The 26,676-nt window shown below is 42.7% G+C and overlaps 1 protein-coding gene across 4 annotated transcripts in view; it reads left to right on the forward strand.

The window, feature by feature from the left end:
- Positions 1-26,676, forward strand: part of LOC129862456 (S phase cyclin A-associated protein in the endoplasmic reticulum-like) — a 128,429-nt gene that overhangs the window by 74,238 nt on the left and 27,515 nt on the right. For all 4 annotated transcript variants that reach the window (XM_055934150.1, XM_055934153.1, XM_055934151.1 and 1 more), the window contains 3 exons: positions 6,014-6,079; positions 6,200-6,326; positions 16,092-16,207. In XM_055934150.1, the coding sequence (XP_055790125.1) occupies positions 6,014-6,079; positions 6,200-6,326; positions 16,092-16,207 (309 nt within the window). The remainder of the gene's footprint in view (positions 1-6,013; positions 6,080-6,199; positions 6,327-16,091; positions 16,208-26,676) is intronic.

Consider the following 26,676-nt stretch of genomic DNA (forward strand, 5'->3'; position numbering starts at 1 on the left):
AATCGAGCCCACTCTCCCTGATGGTCCTGACAGTGACTCCTCAGGAACCTCCCCAGCTCCTGGTTCATCCTCTCCACATGCCTGTTGGACTGAGGCCTAAATCCAGAAGTAAGGATGACCGTGACCCCGAGCTTCTCCATAAAGGCTCTCCATACCCGTGATGTGAATTGGGGGCCACGGTCAGAGACGATGTCCTCCGAAAAACCATAATGCCGGAAGACCTGCTGGAATAGTGCCTGAGCGACCTGGAGAGCAGTAGGGAGACCAGGAATAGGGGTTAAACAGGATTTAGAAAATCGATCCACAACCACCAAAATGGTGGTGAAACCGTCATGCACATCCGCTGGATAATGCTACTGCCCAAAAGGTGAGTGTGTACTCGGCAGCTGTCTGGTCCCTCTTGCGTAATTGGAGTAAGCGCTCACCCCACTCTCTGCCCTCCAGGGGATGATCAAAGCTGCATTTGGACAGAGCCATGAGCCCCGCATATGAATCTAGCTCCTCTCCTCTCTCCCAGACGTCTGTGGCCCATTCCAAAGCCTGCCCAGTCAGCAGAGAAATAACAGTGGCAACCTTGGAGCTCTCGGTGGTGGGGGCTCCCCTCTGGTGCGTAAAGTAGAGGGAGCACTGAAGTAGAAAGCCATGGCATTTAGATGGGGTGTCGCCATATTCATCTGGGAGTGAAAAATAGGCATCGCTGACCTGAGTAGGTTGCTGAATGTGCTGTTGTGCTGGCTCGCTGGGTCGACTGGTTGTTGAGTATCCTCCGCTAGTTGATGGTAACGCCTCCCGGGTATGTTCGAGAAATTGCACACTAGAAGAACCTCTCCCATAGCTGTCCTCAATTGTGCCAGCTGATCCTGGTGTTGACGTAGAAGGTATCCCTGCTCGTCGACTGTCTGGGAAATATTTTGTTCTCCTGCTGCTTCCATTGTTTGAGTCAGTATTCTGTAACGAAGACGCTGTGAGTCGAGAAGCAGGTGCAGGTGAAACGTTTAATAAAACGACCAACATAACAGTAGCATCTATGCGTAAACACAGGATCAATACTGACTGGGGAAGGAACCTAAGAGTGCCAGATATAGGGGAGGTAATGGGAGTCCAGGTGTGCCTCATAACGTACAGGTGTGTGTAAAGATTGATACCAGTTGTGCGTAAAGATGGATCACAGGACCGGTGGTTAGTATACCGGCGACGTCGAACCCCGGAGGGGAGGAGCGGGAGTAGACGTGATACCGTGACTCCTGATACAGACATTAACAGACATCGCCTTTCTTTAAATTAATGTTTTATGTAGGATGCTGCAGTTTGGGCTAGCTGTCATTGTAAGTAGGCCTAATTAAAACATCCCACTTCTATTAGGCCACATTTCTTTATTGTGAAAGATGCCGTTAAGCCTCAGCCAGTTGTCATTTTATATAGGCCTAGGTTTAGAAGAAATAAACTCCAATTAAGCCCTCTTCTTGTTTGTAAAGTCAAATTGAAATGAAGATTATTGTTGAAATGAATTACTCCACTGGTGTAGTTTTTATCCATCTGTTTACTGTTGCCTGCATTCGCCATCCTCATGAATGAAGTTAACATGTAACTTTTGCATTATTTAGGTGGGGTAACTTCCTTCCTACATCGCAGGTCCGAGTTGTTTAAATTATTATAATAAAAAATGATAATATTGCTGGCGGGCAACACTGACCTACAGTGACAGTCGGCTCTTAAGCCCTGTGTTTCTGATCGAATTACCTTCCATTAACCCACCCAAATCCCTCTACAATACTGTATGATATTACATTTACAAACGCAGGTTTTTTCACAGAGCACTGTATGGATGTTGGATGTCCTAGCCGTGTCTGAATCCTGGTTTAGGAAGGCCACCAAAAATCCAGAAATGTCCATCCCTAACTATAACATTTTCCGGCAATATAGAACTGCCAAAGGGGGCGGAGTTGCAATCTACTGCAGAGATAGCCTTTAGAGTTCTGTCATACTATCCAGGTCTCTGCCCAAACAATTTGAGCTTCTAATTTTAAAAATCCACCTTTCCAGAAACAAGTCTCTCACTGTTGCCGCTTGTTATAGACCCCCCTCGGTGCCCTGGACACCATATGTGAATTGATCGCCCCCCCATCTATCTTCAGAGTTGGTACTGTTAGGTGACCTAAACTGGGACATGCTTAACACCCCGGCCATCCTACAATCTAAGCTAGATGCCCTCAATCTCACACAAATCATCAAGGAACCAACCAGGTACAACCCTAAATCCATAACCATGGCCACCCTCTTAGAAATCATCCTGACCAACCTGCCCTCTAAATACCTCTGAATTCTTCAACCAGGGTCTCAGCAATCACTGCCTCATTGCCTGCGTGCGTACTGGGTCCGCGGACCACCCCTCATCATTGTCAAACACTCGCTAAAACACTTCAGCGAGCAGGCCTTTCTAATCGACCTGGCCCAGGTATCCTGGAAGGATATTGACCTCATCCCGTCAGTAGAGGATGCCTGGTTGCTCTTCAAAAGTGTTTTCCTCTCCATCTTAAAAAAGCATGCCCCATTCAAACAATTTAGAACTAAGAACAGATATAGCCCTTGGTTCACCCCAGACTTGACTGCCCTTGACCAGCACAAAAACATCCTGTGGTGTTCTGCATTAGCATCGAATAGCCCCCGCGATATGCAACTTTTCAGGGAAGTCAGGAACCAATATACTCAGTCAGTTAGGAAAGCTAAGGCTAGCTTTTTCAAACAGAAATTTGCTTCCTGTAGGATAAATTCCAAAACGTTTTGGGAAACTGTAAAGTCCATGGAGAATAAGAGCTCTTCCTCCCAGCTGCCCACTGCTCTGAGGCTAGGAAACACTGTCACCACCAATAGATCTACGATAATCGATCATTTCAATAAGCATTTTTCCACAGCTGGCCATGCTTTCCATCTGGCTACCCCTACCCTGGCCAACATCTCGGCACCCCCTGCAGCAACTTGCCTCCCCACTGCTTCTCCTTCACCCAAATCCAGACAGCTGATGTTCTGAAAGAACTGCAAAATCTGGATCCCTACAAATCAACTGGGCTAGACCATCTGGACCCTCTCTTTCTAGAATTATCCGCCGAAATTGTTGCAACACCTATTACTAGCCTATTCAACCTCTTTCGTATCGTCTGAGATTCCCAAAGATTGGAATGCTGCTGCAGTCATCCCCCTCTTCAAAGGGGGAGACACTCTAGACCCAAACTGTTACAGACCTATATCCATCCTGCCTTTCTAAAGTCTTCGAAAGCCAAGGTAATAAACATCACCAACCATTTTGAATCCCACCGTACCTTCTCCACTATGCAATCTGGTTTCCGAGCTGGTCATGGGTGCACCTCAGCCACGCTCAAGGTCCTAAACGATATCATAACCGCCATCAATAAAAGACAGTACTGTGCAGCCGTCTTCATCGACCTGGCCAAGGCTTTCGACTCTGTCAATCACCGCATTCTTATCGGCAGACTCAATACCCTTGGCTTCTCAAACGACTGCCTCGCCTGGTTCACCAACTACTTCTCTGATAGAGTTTAGTGTGTCAAATCTGAGGGCCTGTTGTCCGGACCCCTGGCAGTCTCTTTGGGGGTGCCACAGGGTTCAATTCTCGGGCTGACTCTTTTCGCTTTATATATCAATGATGTCGCTAATGCTGCTGGTGATTCTCTGATCCACCTCTACGCAGACGACACCATTCTGTATACATCTGGCCCTTTGTACACTGTGCTAACAAATCTCCAAACGATCTTCAACGCCATACAACACTCCTTCTGTGGCCTCCAACTGCTTTTAAATGCTAGTAAAACTAAGTGTATGCTCTTCAAACGATTGCTGCCCACACCCTCCTGCCCGACTAGCATCACTACTCCTGATGGTTCTGACCTAGAATATGTGGACAACTACAAATACCTAGGTGTCTGGTTAGACTGTACACTCTCCTTCCAGACTCACATTAAGCATCTCCAATCCAAAAGTAAATCTTGAATCGGCTTCCTATTTCGCAGCAAAGCCTCCTTCACTAATACCGCCAAACTTACCCTCAAAAAACGGAATATCCTACCGATCCTTGACTTCGGCGATGTAATTTACAAAATAGCCCCCAACACTCTACTCAGCAAACTGGATGTAGTCTATCACCGTGCCATCTGCTTTATTACAAAAGCCCTATATACTACCCACCACTGCGACCTGTATGCTCTCGTTGGCTGGCACTCGCTACATATCCGTCGCCAAACCCACTGGCTCCCGGTCATCTATAAGTCTTTGCTAGGTAAAGCTCCACCTTATCTCAGCTCCCTGGTCACCATAGCAACACCCACCCATAGCACGCGCTCCAGCAGGTATATTGCACTGGTCATCCCCAAAGCCAACACTTCCTTTGGCCCCCTTTCCTTCCAGTTCTCTGCTGCCAATGACTGGAAGGAATTGCAAACATCTTTGAAGCTGGAGTCTTATATCTCCCTCTCTAACTTTAAGCATCAGCTGTCAGAGCAGCTTACTGGTCACTGTACCTGTACACAGACAATCTGTAAATAGCACACCCGACTACCTCATCCACATTTTATTACTTACCCTCTTGCTCTTCTGCACCCCAGTATCTCTACTTGCACATCATCATCTGCACGTCTGTCACTCCAGTATTAATGCTAAATTGCAATTATTTTCGCCTCTAAGGCCTATTTATTGCCTACCTCCCTACTCTTTTACATCTGCACACACTGTACATAGTTTTGTATTATTTTTTTATTTTTGTGTTATTGACTGTACATTTGTTTGTAACTCTGGGTTGTTGTTTTTGTCGCACTACTTTGCTTTATCTTGGCCAGGTCGCAGTTGTAAATGAAAATTTGCTCTCAACTGGCCTACCTGGTTAAAAATAAAATAAATAAATAGATGCTAAAACATTTTTATTTACTCCAGGTCAAAAGTTTGCCCTTCTAGTTCATGTACTGCCAATGTGCAATGATTTATAGTACACTTTAAGATCGGAAATAAGGCCGTATTAATATTTTTGGAACTGTTACAACTGCTGAAGAAGACATTGATAACGTAGTGCAAAGACTAAAAAGTTAAGCACGTGAATTGATCATTTCAATGGTGGTATCGAGTTTAAACTCATGCCTTTTTATATGGTAAGGTTGCCCTTGAGAGCAGACATTTCTGATTTGCTCATAGATATTTCTCTGAGTGATAAATGTTTGCTGATTTAACCTTAGAAATGGTAAACATTGATAAAACCCCATAGTCAGTTTACCTAAATCTTTTGTCTTCACTGGAGCAACACAACCTTTTATTTCAGGGTTTAATTCTGAGCTGGATTGACATTAACAGTGTTTATAATCTCCTATATCTAGCTGATGCTAATGACTTGAGCCTTGTTCAGCCAGGACAGGTCTGGACCTCTAGGGAGGCTCCATCTGTCCTCTTCCGGGACCTGTTAGTTTATCAGCTGCTTTTTGTCTGACCGTAGGACCTTCTTTCTGTCAGCCTGGGATCTATAATAGCTCTTATCTGCTCTGAGATGCTGACTGTCTGACTGACAGACATATGCTCTGTGTGCTGCTAGTAGAGCCTGTCTTCTTTGCCATGTCTGCTGGTCTAATGCCACAGAGAACAGTCCTAATGACCCTGTGAATCTGTGGAGGTCATAGATTCAAAATACTGATGTCTTTGCTACCTGAGTTGGAGCATACTATTTATTTAACAATATAGTTTAACAGAACATGTGAAATGCCATTGTAAAGTGATGAGGGTGGAATGTCCTTATGAATTTTTAAAAGCATTTGAGGAACTATGCCCCTGTAGAATTAACGCATGATTTATTTAGAGTTACTGGGGGGGGGGGGAACAGTTGACAGGCAAAATAAACACTTCGTCTTAACTTGATCTTTTTCTGTTCCTTCAGACTTTTCATCCTCCCCTGCCTTTTCTCTGACCACTGGAGTACTCTTTTCCTCTTATTCAAATACTGTTTTTTATGTTCCCTATGTAGGGCAAAGGAGTACGAGATGTCAATGGAGGCAAAAACACAAGTCCCCGACTCCCCATACAAGGCCAAGTTAGTTCCCTACTAAACATTTATACCTTCTACTTCATCTACTTAACTGTAGTGAATATTGATGATACTGCAATTATAGTTGGAAGGATGACTGGACTAAACCTCTCCCCCTCTCCCTAGGCTCCAGCGACTGGTGAAGGACTTGGTGAAGCAGCTCCAGGGCCAGGACAGCGGGCAGTGGGCCAACACCAGGGTGTCAGGCCTGGACAGAACCCTGGGAGAGATCTCCCGCATCCTGGAGAAGCAGGTAAATCACTAACACCTCTCCTCCATGTCATATAGTGCTGCTTGGGTGTTGTTCTGTCAGTGCTTAGTCAGTGTGGGTTGTGTGTGCAGTGAGTGGGGCAGTTCTCTGAACTGAAGTGTTCTGTTTGGCTGCAGCTCTCTGTCTGTCTTCCAGTGTAGAGTATCACTTACTCCCCAACTCCTTGCCCCAGGTTATTTGTAATGCAGGCCAGATTAGCTATGCCTTTTCCATTGGCCACATGTTACTAATAGAGGAGCAACCCATTACTAGACAGGCAAACATTTGCATGCTTCAGAAGTATATTGTGGGTTTATACAATAACATAAGGTTTTCCTAGAAAATGTAATCCAAAGGATCTCAAATTACAGTGGAGTATCAGGTATTTCATTGGTATTTGCTGCTTTTTTAGAAAGATATATACTGAATGACAGACATTGATAACAGCAGTTGACTTAAGTCAATGTAATGAATGAAAGAGATCCACTGTAGATGAGACTTTGTTTGATGGTATTTTATGGAGTTGCATTGGGTTTATGAAGAGAACCTGTCACTGTGTTTATGAAGAGGAAAACATATAGTGACAAGCCATCATTCTTCTGCCAAGTTGCAGTTCAAGGCCCGATAAAGCACACTGTGCATGTTGGTGGGTGGGAGGATAGAGAGATGATGGTGTTTGGTCATTGACAGGGGGAGGGGTGGAGAGGCTATTACTGAATTTCCCCAGAGAGAGGGAGAGCGAGGTGGCAGGAGTGGCTGGCACAGCAGCACAGTGTAATGAGAGAGGAGTCGTCCAGTGTGATGGTGCTCAAGCTGTCACTAACAGGGGGACTCCTCCCATTCGCTCCATACTCTCCCTGTTGGAGGTCAGGGGTCATTGGGCCCGGAGTCCTCCTCAATTCAACACTGGGATCGCTAGGACAGACAACGCTGTGTGGATAAAGCTCTTTACATATTTATAGTTCATTAAAACAATTGAGGAAAGCCCTATTGTGAATTCATTAGAATTTTGTGGGTGTAGAGGGGTGGAAGAGACTTCATTCAGTATGTCTGTTAAACACATTCTTCCCCCTTAGCCCAGAGCAGAGTGAGGCCTGGGCTGAGTGGGGTGGGCCATGGTGGGCTGGCCTGTGAACCAGCCTGGGGAGCACTTCCTCCTCTAATCCCAGGACAAAGGCAAATAAATATAGTCTCTGTCAACATGGGTGTCTGCCCCCTGAGTCACTTTAAGTCAGGATCGTTTAGATTATTTGACCTAACAAGCATATCTCGTGTTATTGACTCACCTAGATATTTGTTTTTCCTCTGCGGTATCTGATTCAGTCTCCACTTTCTCTGCTAATTCCTTGAACAACACCCGACACTCCCCCTCCACGCTGCCTCAGTCAGGCATCCCCCCCCCCCCCAGTCTCCGACCCCAGCACGCCTCTCCCTCTGTGAGCACTAATGGGTTATTTTTTTGTCAAACTCAAAAGAAGTAGAGAGCTTTTTCCCTCTAAGATTTTTTTCAGGACAATTTCTTACCTTTCTGCTCTCACACCTTGGTAATGAACTCGCATATTTACACACTGGCCCAAATTTGTTTGTCACTGCTTTCAAATAAAGGCTGGCCTTAGATGGAGAGCGTTTATGACACTTGAGGGACTGTCAGAAACACTGTGGTCTAAGAGCTGAAGAGTGGAGACTGTATTTACATTTTCATTTGCCAGCTGTCATGGGCTGGTTGGTCTCCCCTTCATGACTAGCCGTTGGCTTGTTCTACCTGGGATGTGGAGGTGGGGGAATAGGGCAACAGAGTAACAAGAACATAGGGCCTCAAGGAGCCTGCCTGAAGTTGACGGATGTAGCCAAGATTAGCAGTGTCCGAATGTTGTGAAATACCAAGGTTATATTTTGTATTCCTGCACACTAAATGCAATACTCATCTAAGCCTAGTATACTGGTCTTGTAGCTGAAAATCATACTTTTCTCTAAATTCCTCATCCCCTTGGAGGGTTTTCTTTGTTCCACATGGCTTAGATTGGGAGTGTTAGTGTGTCATAGATCCACTTCCCCAAATGTTTGTTTTAATGTGCTTGTCAGATGAGACTAGGAGGACCAAACTGACAGGAAGTGTGTCAGGAAGCTTATTATTATTCTTCAATAGTCTGGTCCATGGCTATAATTGCTCACATTAAGCATTCAAATTGATGAGGTTAATTGTTATTTCACATCCAGGTTAATAATACACTCTTACTTTTGTAAAGAAATTGCAGATTTTGTGAAGATTAGTACCATTTTTGTAAAAATTTTTGGCTAAGGGTTATACTCCAATAACTTTCAATGCTATTGTTGGCTTACCCCTATACAAGAAGTGTTAAGATTTGAATTCTAAGTGTTATGGTTATTTAATCTAGTCTTGACAGCTATTGAACAGAGGCTATGTGATTTACTATGTTGCCAAACCTTAACCCATCTGGAAGTCTTTAGTTATTATGTTAACTACAGATTTTACTACAATAAATGAATAGGTAGAGTAGACTAAAGTTGGCCAGAATATGATCCATTCACATGACCTGCTCTTGAAAGGCCCTATTGTATGAAAATATCCCTCTTATTATGAGTTCGGAAGGATTTATATTATTTATCAAACAAACAAACTTTTGTGTTGTTGCTGCCAAAGTAAGTCCTAAAGTCAGGGAAATAATTTAATTTGACTGTCTTTGTTTCTCTGAAGTACCTACATGTTTCTTACCTAACCAGAACAGGTTTGCTGGAAGACTATGAATATAGCCTTTAATATTTGAGTTGATGTTTCCAGGATGGCTTACTTTTTGTACTTACTTCTTTAACTGGGGTCAAACATTGAAATCTCTCTGTGTTGTAGTTCCTCCATAGGCTGTCTGGTTTCTGTGGTGTGTCTGATTTTGTGCCTCGGTACAGGGTTTGCATTAGCCAATTTTATTCATTGATGGAAATACCAGTCAATGTGCTCCAACTTCAAAGGCAAATATACTTCATAGTCTAATAAATCCTCGGCTGTGTTTCTATTTTTACTCACGCAAAAGACACGCATAAGGGACTTCAGCTAAGTGCACCCCGACTGGGAACAATTGGTGAAGATTGTGTTGATTATCCCTGTTTCCAGTGTGCCTTCTGAGAGGGGATTTCTTTCTCCAAAACATCTTAAAGATGGCCTCACGATCGCGCCATTTTGAGGACAAAGTAAAGAGGCTGATGCGCCGTCGCAAGCTGCTCCAAGGAGTTGGAGAGTTTTGTCTTCCCAACAGCAGCGGCTCACTTTGAGCAGGCCAAGGTCTACCTCAAACGCAAGTAAATTAGAGGAAAGTTGAGCCTATTCAGTAGCACTTGGAAACTAAACATCATTGTCAACTCTTCACATCGCAGAGTTACAATGTTGCAAGAACTAGGCAGCCAACTGCCTATAGTAGGAAATAGAGTTCTCAATAAGCCACGTATATCACACATGGCACGAGTCACGACCCCACGATAGTTGAAATTATAATAAACATGTTTATTATCATCATCATTTGAAAATGGTGAGATATGATTTGAGCTTTAGAAACAAGTGCTTTTATAAATGTAGGGCTCAATTTACAGCATTGTAAAATAAGCTTTCTCTCAATAAACCAGCCTTAACGAATTTAATTTATTTACATCTTTTTACATATTTACATATTTATAATTTGTTTGTCCAATATCAGTTTTATAATTTCTTCATTTTGTGGCTCCCTGGAGCAGGGGTATACGACTCTTACCCTACAAGGTCCGGAGCCTGCTGGTTTTTTGTTCTACCTGATAATGAATTGCACCTAATCAGTCCCTGATTAGACAGAAACAGTGAAAAAAAAGTAGAGGAACTGGCTTTGTGGTCCAGAGTTGAGTTTGAGGGGCCTGGAGTGTCCTCTTTCCACTGCTGTGGTGCTGAATCGCAGAGGGAGGGGAGTGGGCCGGCACGGTCATGGCTAGAAGGGATTCAGCTTTTGTCAAATTAACACATTTTATAACCCATTTCGCTACACCCGCAAAAACATCTGCTAAACACGTGTATGTGACCAATAAGATTTGATTTTGATTTGACCTTTTTCTCCTAACCTGTTACGTTAGTTCTCCTAACATGCTACGAAAAGTCGAATCTGAAGTTAATTTAACAAAACCGGTCCATTCTAGCCATGTCCGGCCGGCCCTGGTGTTCGTAGACAGCCATGTTTTGTTATTTATTAGGCCTAATTAAAATGTTTATGCCTAAGCTAATTAAATTACTGAGGCCTACATTTAATTTGAAAACAGCAGTTTTTTGTGATTTATTAAAAATGTGATGCAAATAGCCTATAGGACAGGTCATTTGCAAATTATAGTATACAAATATTATATTTTTTACTTTTGACAGTGTAGGCGACTTGTTTTTCTTTTTTTAAATGACATTCACTAGTCTAATGAATCTCAGTCCATTTTATATAATAAACTCACCCAGTATTGTTTCCCATTTTAAAATGAACTCACCCAGTATTGTTTCCCATTTTAAAATGAACTCACCCAGTATTGTTTCTCACATATAATAAACTCACCCAGTATTGTGTCTCACATATAATAAACTCACCCAGTATTGTTTCTCACATAAAATAAACTCTCCCAGTATTGTGTCTCACATAAAATAAACTCACCCAGTATTGTGTCTCACATAAAATAAACTCACCCAGTACTGTTTCTCACATAAAATAAACTCACCCAGTATTGTTTCTCACATAAAATAAACTCACCCAGTACTGTTTCTCACATAAAATAAACTCACCCAGTATTGTTTCTCACATAAAATAAACTCACCCAGTATTGTTTCTCACATAAAATAAACTCACCCAGTATTGTTTCTCACATAATATAAACTCACCCAGTACTGTTTCTCACATAATATAAACTCACCCAGTACTGTTTCTCACATAAAATAAACTCACCCAGTACTGTTTCCCATTTAAAATAAACTCACCCAGTAATGTTTCCCATTTAATATAAACTCACCCAGTATTGTTTCTCACATAAAATAAACTCTCCCAGTATTGTGTCTCACATATAATAAACTCACCCAGTATTGTTTCTCACATAAAATAAACTCTCCCAGTATTTTTTCTCACATAAAATAAACTCACCCAGTATTGTTTCTCACATAATATAAACTCACCCAGTACTGTTTCTCACATAAAATAAACTCACCCAGTATTGTTTCTAACATAAAATAAACTCACCCAGTATTGTTTCTCACATAAAATAAACTCACCCAGTATTGTTTCTCACATAAAATAAACTCACCCAGTACTGTTTCCCATTTAAAATAAACTCACCCAGTACTGTTTCCCATTTTAAAATAAACTCACCCAGTATTGTTTCTCACATAAAATAAACTCACCCAGTATTGTTTCTCACATAAAATAAACTCACCCAGTATTGTTTCTCACATAATATAAACTCACCCAGTATTGTTTCTCACATAAAATAAACTCACCCAGTATTGTTTCTCACATAAAATAAACTCACCCAGTATTGTTTCTCACATAAAATAAACTCACCCAGTATTGTTTCTCACATAATATAAACTCACCCAGTATTGTTTCTCACATAATATAAACTCACCCAGTACTGTTTCCCATTTAAAATAAACTCACCCAGTAATGTTTCCCATTTAAAATAAACTCACCCAGTAATGTTTCCCATTTAATATAAACTCACCCAGTATTGTTTCTCATTTAATATAAACTCACCCAGTATTGTTTCTCACATAAAATAAACTCTCCCAGTATTGTTTCTCACATAAAATAAACTCACCCAGTAATGTTTCCCATTTAATATAAACTCACCCAGTAATGTTTCCCATTTAATATAAACTCACCCAGTACTGTTTCTCACATAATATAAACTCACCCAGTACTGTTTCTCACATAAAATAAACTCTCCCAGTATTGTTTCTCACATAAAATAAACTCTCCCAGTATTGTTTCTCACATAAAATAAACTCTCCCAGTATTGTTTCTCACATAAAATAAACTCTCGCAGTAATGTTTCTCACATAAAATAAACTCACCCAGTAATGTTTCTCACATAAAATAAACTCATCCAGTATTGTTTCTCACATAAAATAAACTCACCCAGTAATGTTTCTCACATAAAATAAACTCACCCAGTACTGTTTCTCACATAAAATAAACTCTCCCAGTATTGTTTCTCACATAAAATAAACTCTCCCAGTATTGTTTCTCACATAAAATAAACTCACCCAGTAATGTTTCTCACATAAAATAAACTCACCCAGTAATGTTTCTCACATAAAATAAACTCACCCAGTACTGTTTCTCACATAAAATAAACTCACCCAGTAATGTTTCACATTTACAGTCTCTCAACCAATCATTCTACTTTTGTGTACCAAACAGCATGCCATTACACCTTTTTAATATACAAACTCTTACTCAGTCTCTAAATGTTTACTCCAGCAGTCTTGTTGTGGTTTATCACTCCTCCCATACATGCAGATGCTGGTTTAGACTACTGAACAAAATGGAGACTTTGGTTACTCCTCACAGGCTTTTTTTGCAACTGTATATGTTAGTCGGGGTCCAAGAGGAAATGCATGTATGGGGGTGTGTCTGCCCTGCTCACTCCGTCTGTAATATTGTTTGGGGCAACCAGTTTGAGGCCAAAGACTGATTGACAAAGGGGCTGTGCTGTGTCACACCTTTAATGAACTCCCAGCCAGTTGTTCCCCAGCGTCTGTTGGTGGGGCCAGAGGATCGGGGCTTTCCCCTCCTCCTTTCTTTATGTATCAAATAAAAGTGGCTGGTGGGAGGTGACTACAAAAAGCTGTCTGGCTGGCCCTCCCTACCTCCCTTTCTCCCGCTTCTCTCAGCAGTGCCACAGCCACAGGAATTAACAGCTGCGAGCCTTCTGATTAGCTGGGGTAGTAATGGTCAGCAGGAGTAATAATTGTGTAAGATTCCTTCAGCTGTATAATTCATGTTGGACTCGACTGTCTGGCCTGCCCCCTCGCCTTTCCTCATGTCTTCAGTCATGTTGGGGGGTTTTCTTTAGAAGAAATGTACCCCTCATCCTATTACACTGTCACCAGAGTGTCTAGCAGGGAGTGACAGGACACAGACAGATCACACACTGCTCCATAGTTACATGGAATGGAGGATTGGTGCTAAGCTAGATGTGGCTTGTTGAAAAGATGTATCAAATCCAGATGTTGTAACCATGGCTTTGGAACCGGAAGCCTGTTGGCTGTAATCAACATTTGGCAACAATAGATACAATAGTTACTACAGCACACGTCCTATGGAGATCTCACCTTAAGGTTGTTATACAGTTCCCAGTGTGTTTCAACGGGTTATTTAATGAAAGACAGCTCTGTGTAACTCACAGTAAGTGTACCTGAAGAAGTCCGTACCAGAGGGTTCTGTTTAACATGGTGTGTAATTCCGCTGTTATTGCAATTTGCTCTCTTTAGTTCTTTCAATTTAAAAGTTATTCTTCATTGATCGGGAACAAGAAGGCCTATTATTCCTGCTCTGCTCTACTGCCATCCACAGTACTGAGCCAGCAGAGTGTAAAGCTGTACATCCTAGATAGAAGGAAGGGAAAGGGGGATGCCTACCTACTCAGTTGCACAACTGAATGCATTCAACCGAAACATGAGGAACACCGCAGAGGTCCACTCACTGATTACTATGCTGGTTTCTGCACCAAAAACACAAATATCTAATTGTGTTCTTTTAAGAAATGAATGATTGTGTATCTCCACACCAGCAGATGGGTCCAGTCTGGTAAGGATGCCATGGGTTTTGCAGATGTAGACCACCTGAAGATGTTGGCTAAAATGATTGGAGGTTAATCCTCTCCTTTTTTTCTTCATTGTCACAGCAGATCGATCTGTCAACAGGCCAAGACCGATGCAGCCAAACCGTCCCAGTCTGGCTTTATCGCCAGAGCTGGGCAGGTCCTAGTTAACCCCTTTAAAATACCATTTGATAAGACACCATGAAAGAGCTGCCTTTTCTCATTTAGCCCAGAAGCTTTTAGATGGCTGCGTTGATGGGTGAGTTAAGAATGGGTTAAACCCAGCTCAGTGCTAGAGACCATATCGATGGAAACCGTTGGTAACCTACACAAAGGAGGTTGTTCTCTTATAAACAGCACTCAACCACACACATGGGCAGATTGGACCATGGTAGAGATTTCCATAATCCTCACTGCACATCATACATAGGGCCTCTTGGTGTTTTTTCAGTGTGTTGGTCCAAATCCCTTAACCCTAGCAGAGTTCAGTGTTTTTTGTCACCGGATCCTGCTGACTAGTGCCTTGGCAGTCTGTGTGAGTGACAGATGAAGAGCTTATATATCGTTTTGCAAAGCGCTTCCTCAATGTGTTCAGGCTTGTTGGCAACCCCTTCATCCGTGGAACTAAAATACAGTGGAGTGCCTGGATTTGAGGGCTGTCACACTACCTGGGAGACAGTGACCTCATTAGGTGTAGGTGGGACCCCCAGTGTACCTCCATGCTTGTTGTGGTGAGGTATGACTGTCCCCCTGGCTGCTCCCTCTGTGAGGAAAGCCTTCCATCAGCACCCACTCCTCCCCTGGAGCCCCTATCCTCCCGGTCGACCCAGGCACTAACATGTCTGATAGCAGCCGCTTGCTCTGGGCTTAGGAGCTGTTGATTTATTGGACTGTGTAGCTGCAGCAGCATCTGACCCAATGCCAAGAGCTCTGACTCTCTTCTCCTCTCCTTGCAACAGGGCAGGGCCCTCTTATTTAGAGCTGTTTGGTCTTAGATCTATGGACTGCTGTGGACTATTGACACTGTATTGTGTTAGACTAAACATGTTCATTAAATGATGGTTTCAAGGCGCATTCTACTATACCTTTTTAAAACTGCAATATGTAACTATTTGGGCGACCCGACCAAATTCACATAGAAATGTGAGTTATAGATCTGTCATTCTTATTGACAGAAAGTCTCAGAAGCGGTGGATATGTTCTATGTGCTCTATTTCTATGCTTCCCATGCTAAAGTTGTTTTTGCGTCTTTTGCTTTCATTTTTTGTAGACCAGCTTCAAACAGTTAAATACAATATTTTTGGTTCTAGAAAATATATTTCACATCGGTTTAGATGACAATGATTTTCTACACTATACATTGTTTTGCCACACAAACTGAAATTAGGCAACCTATTAGAATATTAGCAACCAGGAAATGGCGGCGTTATTTTTGCATATTGCACCTTTTTTAAATGCAGTGTGCTAGGCTCAGCTGGGTGCACTTCCTCTGTCGGAGTTATAGCTCGTTTTATATTGGAATAAATAAAGAGTGAATTGAGAATGTATCCAATACTCTTACCTTGATTGATGATTTTCTTCAAAGTTTTTGTTTGATTTCTCTGTTCTCTACTTTTGTACAGTCTCTCCTCAGGCTGTGTTTGGGAACACAGACCACCCTGGTGCTGTGTGTGTGTGTGTGTGTGTGTGTGTGTGTGTAGAGGTCTGCAGAGTAGCTGTCCTCCATTGAGACTTGGCTGGACTGTAGTGGGGGTGGAACACTGGGGTTGTGCACTTTTGAGATTTAACAGGAATGCTTTGGGGATCACTTTGTTTCAGATTTCATTCCCAACTGGGAGGTGAGGAAAAGAGAAGCTGGGTCCATACTGAGAGTAACGTGATACCTTGGTCTGTTCAGCTCCCTGTTACCTGAATGTGGTTCTTGTTCTCTCTCTCTCTCTACAGAACAATGCAGATCAAGTGGCGTTCCAGGTGGGCGGGGGACTCTCTGCTCTGGAACAGATTCTGCTGGTCGTCACTGCAGCCTCCACCCCCACCGCAGTCCCACGCATTCCAATCAAGTGAGTACCAGCTTTTACAGTCAAATACAGCTCACCTCCTCTCCAAACACACTGTCTTTTCATACTCTCTATTCATATTAGAGGGTTTTACACAAACTATGTGGTTGCTGCTTGTGGCTCTGCAAGGGTCATGGTCATTGGTCAACTCTCTGTCACCTCTGCTGAGACAGCCATGAGGAAGTGTACATTTCAATTACTCTGTTGTTTTTAGATAGAACGACCCCATACAATACAACTTCATTTAACCCATTGAAATAAAATGGAAATGTTGTATTTTTGCTGTGTTTTTATTTAATTCCCCCCCCCTCCTGACACCACACATACACCCCCAATAGGCTAGAAACAGCACAGGGTCATCCGCAAAGCAGCATCCCTGGAGCAAGTTAGTCTCATTTAGTCTTCACAACCAGCATACGATATCCTGGCCTAGTGCTACTCTCATAGCCTAATGAGCCAGCGTTTCACTGTCCGGCGTCCGACCCGACCTCCACTGAAAAACCATGAGCCTTTTCAGCTGCTGTGTACAGCCTCTAAAGACATGGTCCACACTCAGACTGTGTCCTCTCCCTGACCTCAGTGACAGCTCTCCTCTGTTTACAATTGGAAATGTGCGGTAAGCTCAGCCCCTCTTTTTATTTCTCTGTTTATAGTGCTCGCATCTCAATAAATATCCTAAATGGATCATGAATAATAATGCACCATTTTTTTTTAAAATAAGGGGATTATATTTTGGTCATCTATTTTGTATTCATTCTTTTCTGTTGATCTACAGAAAGGCTGTGTGTCTAATCCATCAGACGGACTCTGTCGTGGTTTTGAGTTGTGGGTCTGGAGTTAGCGTGGCCTGCCAGTAGATAACCTCCGAAAGACCGCCATTCTCACAACACTGGGACTCTAATGGACTGAAATGGACTCTCTCCTTCACTTATTAGCTTTTACTGTTTCCCAAACCTCCACTAATGGACAAACGTTACTTGTATTTATAATGCTTTTACGTATGGCCATTCGTGTTTATCGATTTTCTTTAAAACATTTTACTTCCTCAATCACTAATCCTAGCGAATTTGAAGCAGACTTCAGTATTCTGAGGAATTTGAATAACTTAAATGGGGGGGGAGGTTTCTACTTGTAGGTAGCTAGGAGTCTTTTGCTCACAATTGGACTGTGTTTGCTTGTTGGAGCTGAAGACCATACACACTGTTGTTCCTATGCTTTGAGAGTTCCACTTGAGATACAGTGCATTTGGAAAGTATTCAGACCCCTTGAGTTTTTCCACATTTTGTTACCTTACAGCCTTATTCTAAATTGGATTAAATACATGTTTTTCCCCGTCAATCTACACACAATATCCTAAAATTACAAAACGAAAACAGGTTTTTAGAAATGTTTGCAAATGTATATATTTTTTTAAATACCTTAGTTGCATAAGTATTGAGACCCTTTGCTATGAGACTCGAAATTGAGCTCAGGTGCATCCTGTTTCTATAGATCATCCTTAAGATGTTTCTACAACTTGATTGGAGACCACCTGTGGTAAATTCAATTGATAGGACATGATTTGGAAAGGCACACACCTTTTTATATATAAGCGTCCCACAGTTGACAAAACCAAGCCATGAGGTCGAAGGAATTGTCCGTAGAGCACCGAGACAGGATTGTGTCGAAGCACAGATCTGGGGCAGGGTACCAAAACATTTCTGACAGAGTCTGAGTTCCTCTTTGGATATGGAAGAACCTTCCAGAAGGACAACTATCTCTGCAGCACTTCACCAATCAGGCCTTTATGGTAGAGTGGCTGGACTGAAGCCACTCCTCAGTAAAAGGCACATGACAGCCTTGGAGTTTGCCAAAACGTCTGATGAAACCAAGATTGAACTCTTTGACCTGAATGGCAAGCGTCACATCTGGAGGACACCTGGCACCATCCCTATGGTGAAGCATGGTGACAGCATCATGCTGTGGGGATGTTTTTCAGCAGCAGGGACTGGGAGAGTAGTCAGGATCGAGGGAAAGATGAACGTAGCAAAGTTCAGAGATCCTTGATGAAAACCTGCTCCAGAGCGATCAGGACCTCAGACTGGGGCAAAGGTTCACCTTCCAACAGGACAAATGACGCTAAGCACACAGCCAAGACAACGCTGTAGTGGCTTCGGGACAAGTCTCAATGTCCTTGAGTGACGCAACCAGAGCCCGGACTTGAACCCAATCGAACATCTCTGGAGAGACATGAAAATAGCTGTGCAGCAACGCTCCCCATCCAACCTGACAGAGCTTGAGAGAATCTGCAGAGAAGGGGAGAAACTCCCCAAATACAAGTGTGCCAAGCTTAGCGCCATACCCAGGTAGACTAGGCTGTAATCACTGCCAAAGGTGCTTCAACAAAGTACTGAGTAAAGGGCTTGAATACTTATGTAAATGTGATACTTCTGTTTTTTTTGTTGTCATTATGGGGTTTTGTGTGTAGATTGATTTGGGGGGGGGGGGGGACTATATTCATTTAGAATAAGGCTGTAACGTAACAAAATGTGGAAAAAGTCAAGGGGTCTGAATACTTTCTGAATGCACTGTAACTATGAAGAGGTGCGTAAGATCAGAGCAGGGTTTCCGTTAGGAACATGTGGTGACGGACATTTGAGAAATGTACCAGACTCATATGCATTGGGTGCCTAAGCTGATTAGGGCGTCCACCCACGGTGCTCAGAATGACAGAAATCACATTTAGAATATGGTCATTCATATTAACAGAACATGCAAGTTGAGAACGCAATGATGGGCGGTCCTTCTTACCGAATTCTGATGTGCACTTTGAACATGCTAGAATAACTGTCCACATTAACTTTTCCGCTGTCAACAAGACGAGTAATGAACAGCAAAATCACTAGCCATTGTCAATTTACTATAGTAGAAAAGTTTAAGCTACCTATTCTATTGGTCAGCTTGTGGAGAAAGAAATAGCCTATTCCAAACAGACTCTGGTACAGTTGTGGGATGATTGAACCCTAATTCATACAACCAGTGTGCCTAGGCTACGTAAATAATAACATTTTAAAAAGCAATGAGTCTGATGCAACAGATCAGAACGTTTAGCTTCAAACGTTGATAAACTTTCTTCACATTATAAGCGCTGCAATGCACACAAGGCAGTAGACTACTCGCAAATGTTCGTTCCATAATACAATTAGCAGGAAAACACTGTTGCCAAAATGGCACTGCACATGCGAGCGGTTTCATGTGACAGTGATGAAAATATCCTTAGAAATGTAGAAGAGAGGAGAGCTAATGGGCTACTTTGAATCATGGTATTAATGTATTAAACGTTCAGATTTCAAACAATTAAGCATATGTTTTCAAAATGCATACAGCCTCCAGCTCATTGCAAAGTGGTGTGTGACGCGCTGTTGAAGCCTGCCTTCCGTTTCCGTTTAATGCAGCGTTCAAAACAACTGGGATCTCGGAAATTTCCGACTTCTGTGCGTTCAAGACAAAACAAGCTCCTACTGGGAAAAATTGTTTTGAATGGGCTCTGTATCTGTATGCTGTAGGCCTATGTGTGTGATAAATAAGATACATAACGAATATACAATACACGCGCCAATTTAATTTATTATGCAAATACCCTGTAGATAAGCATTTCTATTTTTTTATCGTCCAAAAGCCGGCCATTACCCGCTAACGCAAACCATGGATCAGAGATACTTATTTTATCCTCTACAGAACAGCTTGTCCTATCCAGAGCTGAAGTGTGCAATGTCTAGTGATAATGGAATGGCCTCCCAGTTACCTTCTTTCAGTACTCAATTACTTACTACCTTGTCTGAACATGTTGAGAAGAACTTCTCCAGAGTTTCTATAAATATGCATAAGACTGAGGACAAGTCCAATACACCACGAAGGGGCAACTCACTCCTTTGTCATCACAATTAGGAATGTTAGGATGCAACTAAAGAAAAGCTCAAGAAATTCGTCCAGTTCTTGCTATGTGTTTCACTTGATATATATGAATCAGTAGTATTATACTTTTAACAGTATTTAGTGATCGTATTCATGATGTTGCCAATGGCAAAACATGCGCCGTGTTGCCAGGTCCTGTCTGGGCAGCTGGAATGGTCTAACCAGCACCTATGGTGTTTGTTGGTATTGATTGGCTCAGGTTGTGATAGGCTGTCTGTCTATAGACCGTCTCTGTGCTCTCTCTGTCATCCGTGCTGTAGAGTAGAAGGCATGGGGTTGTTGCTATGCCCCTGAGTGCTCTGAACCTGGGATAACCCTCCTACAGAGCATATCAATCCAGCCCCTCAGACACACCCAGCCCACACTCAATGTAGTCCGGTGCCTGGTTAAACATGTATTACTCCACCCACATTCTGTAAACACACACATTTACAAAATAGGAAAGGTAAGGGAGTCAAGTCGGGTCAAGGGAAGGGAATATTGAGAGCTACAGTGGTGATGAGATGCAACACAAGGACATGGTATGTCTGTCCACTAATCACTATTGCTCATCTGGATGGAGTAATGGGCGGTGTCTGTGAGACAGACGCTAACCACAGCGCTCGCTACATTATCTGTTTACAGTAATGCCGCCGTATTGATCGCCTCCTCTCAGATAAGCTGAGTGATTTACAAAAAAGTCAACTGCAGAGTTGGAGATGCTCAGGCAATATTACCCCTCTGGGAGGCCCACTCCACCTCGTTACCATTACATTAATGAGCTAATTCCTCAGTGAGGCTCTGCTAATGTCCCTGTGTAACCCTGTTGCCGCTGGATCCATGTCTAGACTAGCAGAGCAACAACTCTCATTAACATGAATATAGCAGTTTGTCGAATATATCAAAGATGTTAACGTGGAAAGTCATCCATAAACCATATTTACTTGCATGTGAAGATTAACCTTAATTGGTCTGCACCTGGAGAGTAATTTTGTAGTTTTGAAAATCGTTCAATCATCTAAATAATAATAAATAAATAAACTCTTCCTGATGTGTGTATTTTAATCTTAACGTGAGGGACTATTGTTAAAAATCCTTCAATGGATGTATATTTTTTTATTGGAGCAGTGCAAGTGTGTGCTCTGTGTGATTCTGAGTGGAAAGTGTTGTGTTCCCTAGGGGAGGAGGGGGAGAGCTGTCTAAAACAAGCTGTAAATGATCCCAGATCCTCACCAGGCAGCACCTCTGCTCTGGTCTCTCTGCCTCTGGAGACTCTTATCTTCAGTGTCACTATTAGTATATGGTGTGAAAATGTTTTGCCCCAGGCTGGAGGTGTGGATTAGGTGGGGGGTAAACTGAGGTGTCTTCTGACCCCGTTTTTTAAAACTTTATCAGCACATCCTTCCTCGCTTTGGGGAAATCACTATGTGATTTGATTAGCAAAAGCAAAGTTTCGTTATCACTACTTTAACAAATCCAACACTTCTCAGATGTGTTAAGGAAAGATGGATGCTTTCTTCAAGTATTCCAACCTTGTGTCAACTACTGTGTGTTTATGGGACATGTCCCTTTGTCTCCCAGAAGGGGTCACTGGGGAGTAGAGAGGGGGAGAGAGATGGGACTGGTGTCTCAGTGATATCTGGGCTCAGCACCAGAGCCTGTCAGCATATGTGCCCCCCTCTGGGGCTGCTGGAGTATAACTCAGAGAGAAGACAAGCCAGCGTTAGACCAGACAGACTGGCCCATCTGAAGGGCTGAAGAGCCAGTCTTAAAACTTTGAGTTGAATTTTAGAGAATCGTTTATTCCTTTAGAGTAGGGAGAAGAGACAATTCAATATGACTGTGGTTGTGGTATCCATTTTATCTAAGTGATAAGTTCTACCTTGCTGAAAATGGAACGAGCTGCTTTCTAGTTTTAGGGAGACGACTTAACAGTGCAGTGGCACTGCTGTGCTAGGACACTGCATGTTAAAACACTATTGTAGTTGACCACCTCTGTCACATTACTGAGTGTGTCCTGTGAAATCAAAGCTGCTCCCTGTGGTTTCCTTTCAGGATGTCGTTATAGGCTACGAGTGAATGAGTGTGTGCTTGCATGTGTGTGTGATGCGTGACGGCTCATCAGATTTCTCCCAGTTTATACCCAGCCGGTGTGGCATGACAGGCAGAATGGACATCTTGGAAGCACTCAGGGTATCAGATCGATCAACAGGAGAATCAAATGAAATGCCATTTAGATAGCAGTGAATGAAGGGATTGTTTGACGGTACCAGGAAATGGATTTGCTCCTCACCTTGTGTTTTCGCTTACACCATGCCCAAACCAGATGCGCGCAAATTGATTTTGTCCCCCCACACACCAAACGCGATCAGGACACGCAGGTTGAAATATCAAAACAAACTCTGAACCAATTATATTAATTTGGGGACAGGTTGAAAAGCACTAAACATTTATGGCTAGTTAGCTTGCAGTTGCTAGCTAATTTGTCCTATTTAGCTAGCTTGCTGTTGCTAGCTAATTTGTCCTGGGATATAAACGTTAAGTTGTTCTTTTACCTGAAATGCACAAGGTCCTCAACTCCAACAATTAATCCACACACAAAACGGTAAACCAAATATTTTCTAGTCATCTCTCCTCCTTCCAGGATTTTTCTTCTTTGGACTTTATATGGCGATTGGCAGCCAACTTTCATAATAAGGTGTATTACCACGACCGACTGACCTCGGTTCATCTTTCAATCACCCACGTGGGTATAACCAATGACGAGATGGCACTTGGGTATCTGCTCCTATAAACCAATGAGGAGATGGGAGAGGCAGGACTTGCACTGCGTTCAGCGCCACCAATGGAACGGACTTCTATTTTAGCGCTTGGCAACGCAGATGGTCGTTGGCGCGCGTGAGCAATGTGGGTGCAGTGATTGAATAACATGTATGTGTAAATTCATTTTGCAACACGAGTGGTGTGGTCACCATGTTAGGATTTGATTTCTTTCCCTGAACACAAATTTTCTTTGTTGAAAAGCAGGGATTCAACCTGATCTGGAAGTTGATCAGATTTCTGCAGCATTGCCATGGTCAGGCCTTACTGGGCACATAGGAAAAGCACTGAGATGTTGGGAAACGTGAGCTTGAGGTTCAGGTGGAACGATCTCCTGCTTGATAACCCAGTTACAAAAAGCATAAAGAGTCTTTTACATGGTTGATGTCCTGTTGACTTTGCAGGATGGGAAGTGCTGGACTTCTGAAATTTGGAAACATCTATCTGTAAGGGGAGTCTACTTGATATTGTCCCAGTACACTAAACTATTATGCTGTTTCTGTTTATGTCACTAAGAAAATACTGTTAAATACTCTTGAGCCCTAAGTGTCTCCTGGGGTATTTGGGCAGTACTATACTATGTGGGGGTGGGGAGGATCCTGACCTTTGCTCTAATTTTCCCTTCCCAGCCATCTGTCTATCAGCCCCTGGGATACTCTATGGATTCTGGGATGGTTTAAACGTAAGAGTTTTAATTCAGCCACAGAAGTCAGTGACACTCCCAATCCCCCAGCCCTCCTGTTATGTCCGAGCCGGTCGGCCACCCAGGGTGATCCCCACAGGGCTGCATGGTGTAGGGCTGTCCCAGGTCAAGGTGTTTCTCCAGTCAGTGTGTCTCTAGTCTATCTAGCACTCTATACTTGTACATGTGTGAAATAGGACAAATATAAGCACCCACCAAATAATTATGATTATTATTATTATTACATTAACTCCTAGCCTGAGATCGCTGTGTGTCTATGGCCTCATCAGGCCAGTAGGGTGATCTGCTGTGGCTGGCTGACTGGGGTTAAGCAGTTTACAGTAGGTGAGGAGATTACATTGCTAATTATCTACATCTCTCTAGGCTTCTTCCTCTTCTCTCTCGATCTCGTGCTTGCGCTCTCTCGGGCTCTCTCTCTACCTCGTTCTCTATACAACCTGTTAGTAAAGGCAAGCAGTGGAACCTAATCCCGTCTACAAGATAAGGCTTCATTATTCTCAGATTAACAAAGTGCCCGTTGTGTCTCCTGCTGGGTGAAGTCTGGCAGGTGGAGCAGGCACCAAATGATGGGGTCCAGCAGTGGGCGTGGCACGCGTCAAATGGGCAGCCCAGAGCTATGTAGGTGGAGGAATGCTGCCTGTTAGGATGGATTGGCACTCGTGCGTCAACCAACACTACCTACATACTGCATGGTAACACGAGATGGACTAGCGTGGCACTTTACTAAATTGCTCCTCAAAATCATTGAGCCTGTCGTCGAGGGGGCACAGCAACAGAGATTCCAGGAGACTGGATGATATCAGGTGTCATGCTAATCACGCCGATTTAGGTGGGAGGGAGCTAAAGACGGATCACTGAGATTGCTCATTGTATGAGCTGCTGTAAGGACATTATTCAAACATGCCTTTGGCATTCTCGCCATTTGTTTAAAGAGGGCTCAAGACATGCCTGATTATCTGTGTCACAAAGCAATTGCATGCTCATTACATGAGCAGTTGACTGAGTCGATTGTGAGAAGTCGGTAGGATGTTCATAACTTCAGATCTGACTGTTTGGTTGAGTGTGTGTGGTGATTCGAATTAGAATGGAATGGATTCCTAGACTAAAATCATCACTATAAACTGGGTGGTTCGAGCCTTGAATGCTAATTGGCTCCAGCCGTGGTATACCACGGGTATGACAAAACAAAACATTTGAATTTACTGCTCTAATTACGTTGGTAACCAGTTGATTAATAGCAATAAGGCATTGCTTCGTGCCTAACAGCCCTTAGCCATGGTATATTGGCCATATACCACACCTCCTTGGGCCTTATTGCTTAAATATACACGGAACAAAAATATAAACGCAATATGTAACGTGTTGGTCCTATGTTTTATGAGCAAGGTACTAAGGAGTATTTCTGCCTGTAGTAAAGCTGTAGGAACAACTAATTCTGATTTGGCTGAGCCTGGCTCCCCAGTCATGTGAAATCCATAGATTAGGGCCTAATGAGTTTATTTAAATTGACTGATTTCCTTATATGAACTATAACTCAGTAAAATCTTTGAAATTGTTGCATTTATATTTTTGTTCAGTATAATATAATTCATAATATATTATCTTCTACCAAATGAAATGCATGTTCTACATAAGATGGAAAATGGTCTGCATACATTTGATATGTTGACATTTACAGCTAAATGTGCCTTTAGATCCGTCTCTGTCCTATGGGTTTGTGAAGAGAATGGAAGCAGTCGACAGCTGTTTTTCTCTCTAATAAGATTAAAGAAATGAGGGATGTGCCCTTTAATCTGCTGGTTAAGAGTGGCAGCCACCTGGGGACTGGCCTGCCCCCCCCCCCCCCCCCCTCCCCCAGCTCCCAACATGGATAATGACATTCTGGGTAGGGCAACCTCCACTTACGCATGGAGTAAAACCAGGTTGCTATGGTTGACAGGTTATTATAGAAACATCGTGAAGACGTTTGCCTAATCCATTTCGGGCTTTGCAGCCTATTATTTACAAGTTATTTAATAAATATTGACCTTCCCTTTTTTGTCATGTTATCATTCATCTTCCATTTAGTAGTCTGTGTTTTAGGACTGCTCTCTTGCTCCCTCTCCTCATAATTTCTATGTCTTATAGATTTCCGAGGCCTTTTCATGTAGGACGATGTCAGTGTTGTAACAGGATCAGCCCACCCTGTCATTTTACCTTCCCTATGGTTTGACACCCTGTCTTATTTAATTCGATAAGGACACCTTGCATTCCATCACAGTAACTGAAAGAATCTTCACCTGAAATGGCTTTTCTCCCTTCTGAGTCAGGTATGGGAGTGATAATAGCCTGGTTTTATCTCTGTACATACAGAATGAACACATGAAAAGCAGCACAGCATCAGACTGAGAGGAAAGCTACTATTTCATTCCATTGGTTTGCAGTCTTTCCAGTGGTGGAATTCTGTCACTGAAAAACGGACTTATGGCTGAATTACTAAATTATGGAGAGAAAAAAAGTAATAATTTGAGGCAGCCTCGGTTCTGGTCAGCTGCCCAGAGAGCACAGTTTGGTGGGGTTCTCACGTTACTTCACTTTAGCCCAATAGAGGCTGTGTTATCATTCCACTCAACCATGAATATGTATGAACTTTCCAATTTGTAAGTCGCTCTGGATAAGAGCGTCTGCTAAATGACTAAAATGTAAATGTAAATGTAAAGGCTGACTTCTTCCACCCACTACATTCTAAGACTATTAATGGACAATAGAATTAATGTGGCATTTGTGTTTTTGTGCATTCCTGGAAAACAGATCTTATTAAGGAGGAGTTTGGCAGAAACAGGGATCAACACACCAAATCATGTTGTTTTGGTTTGCATTTTCTCAGGAATTTGTATATAAAATGGTGGCGGAAAAGATCCAAACATTTTATTTGGCTAGAATGCCCATACACATACAGCATATGATACTCATATAGTAAGGTGTTTAAAAGTTTTAAGCAAGCAAACCACAGAGTTCTTAACCAGATATCGATGGG

Source organism: Salvelinus fontinalis, chromosome 9, assembly GCF_029448725.1.
Source record: "Salvelinus fontinalis isolate EN_2023a chromosome 9, ASM2944872v1, whole genome shotgun sequence".
Lineage (NCBI taxonomy): Eukaryota > Metazoa > Chordata > Actinopteri > Salmoniformes > Salmonidae > Salvelinus > Salvelinus fontinalis.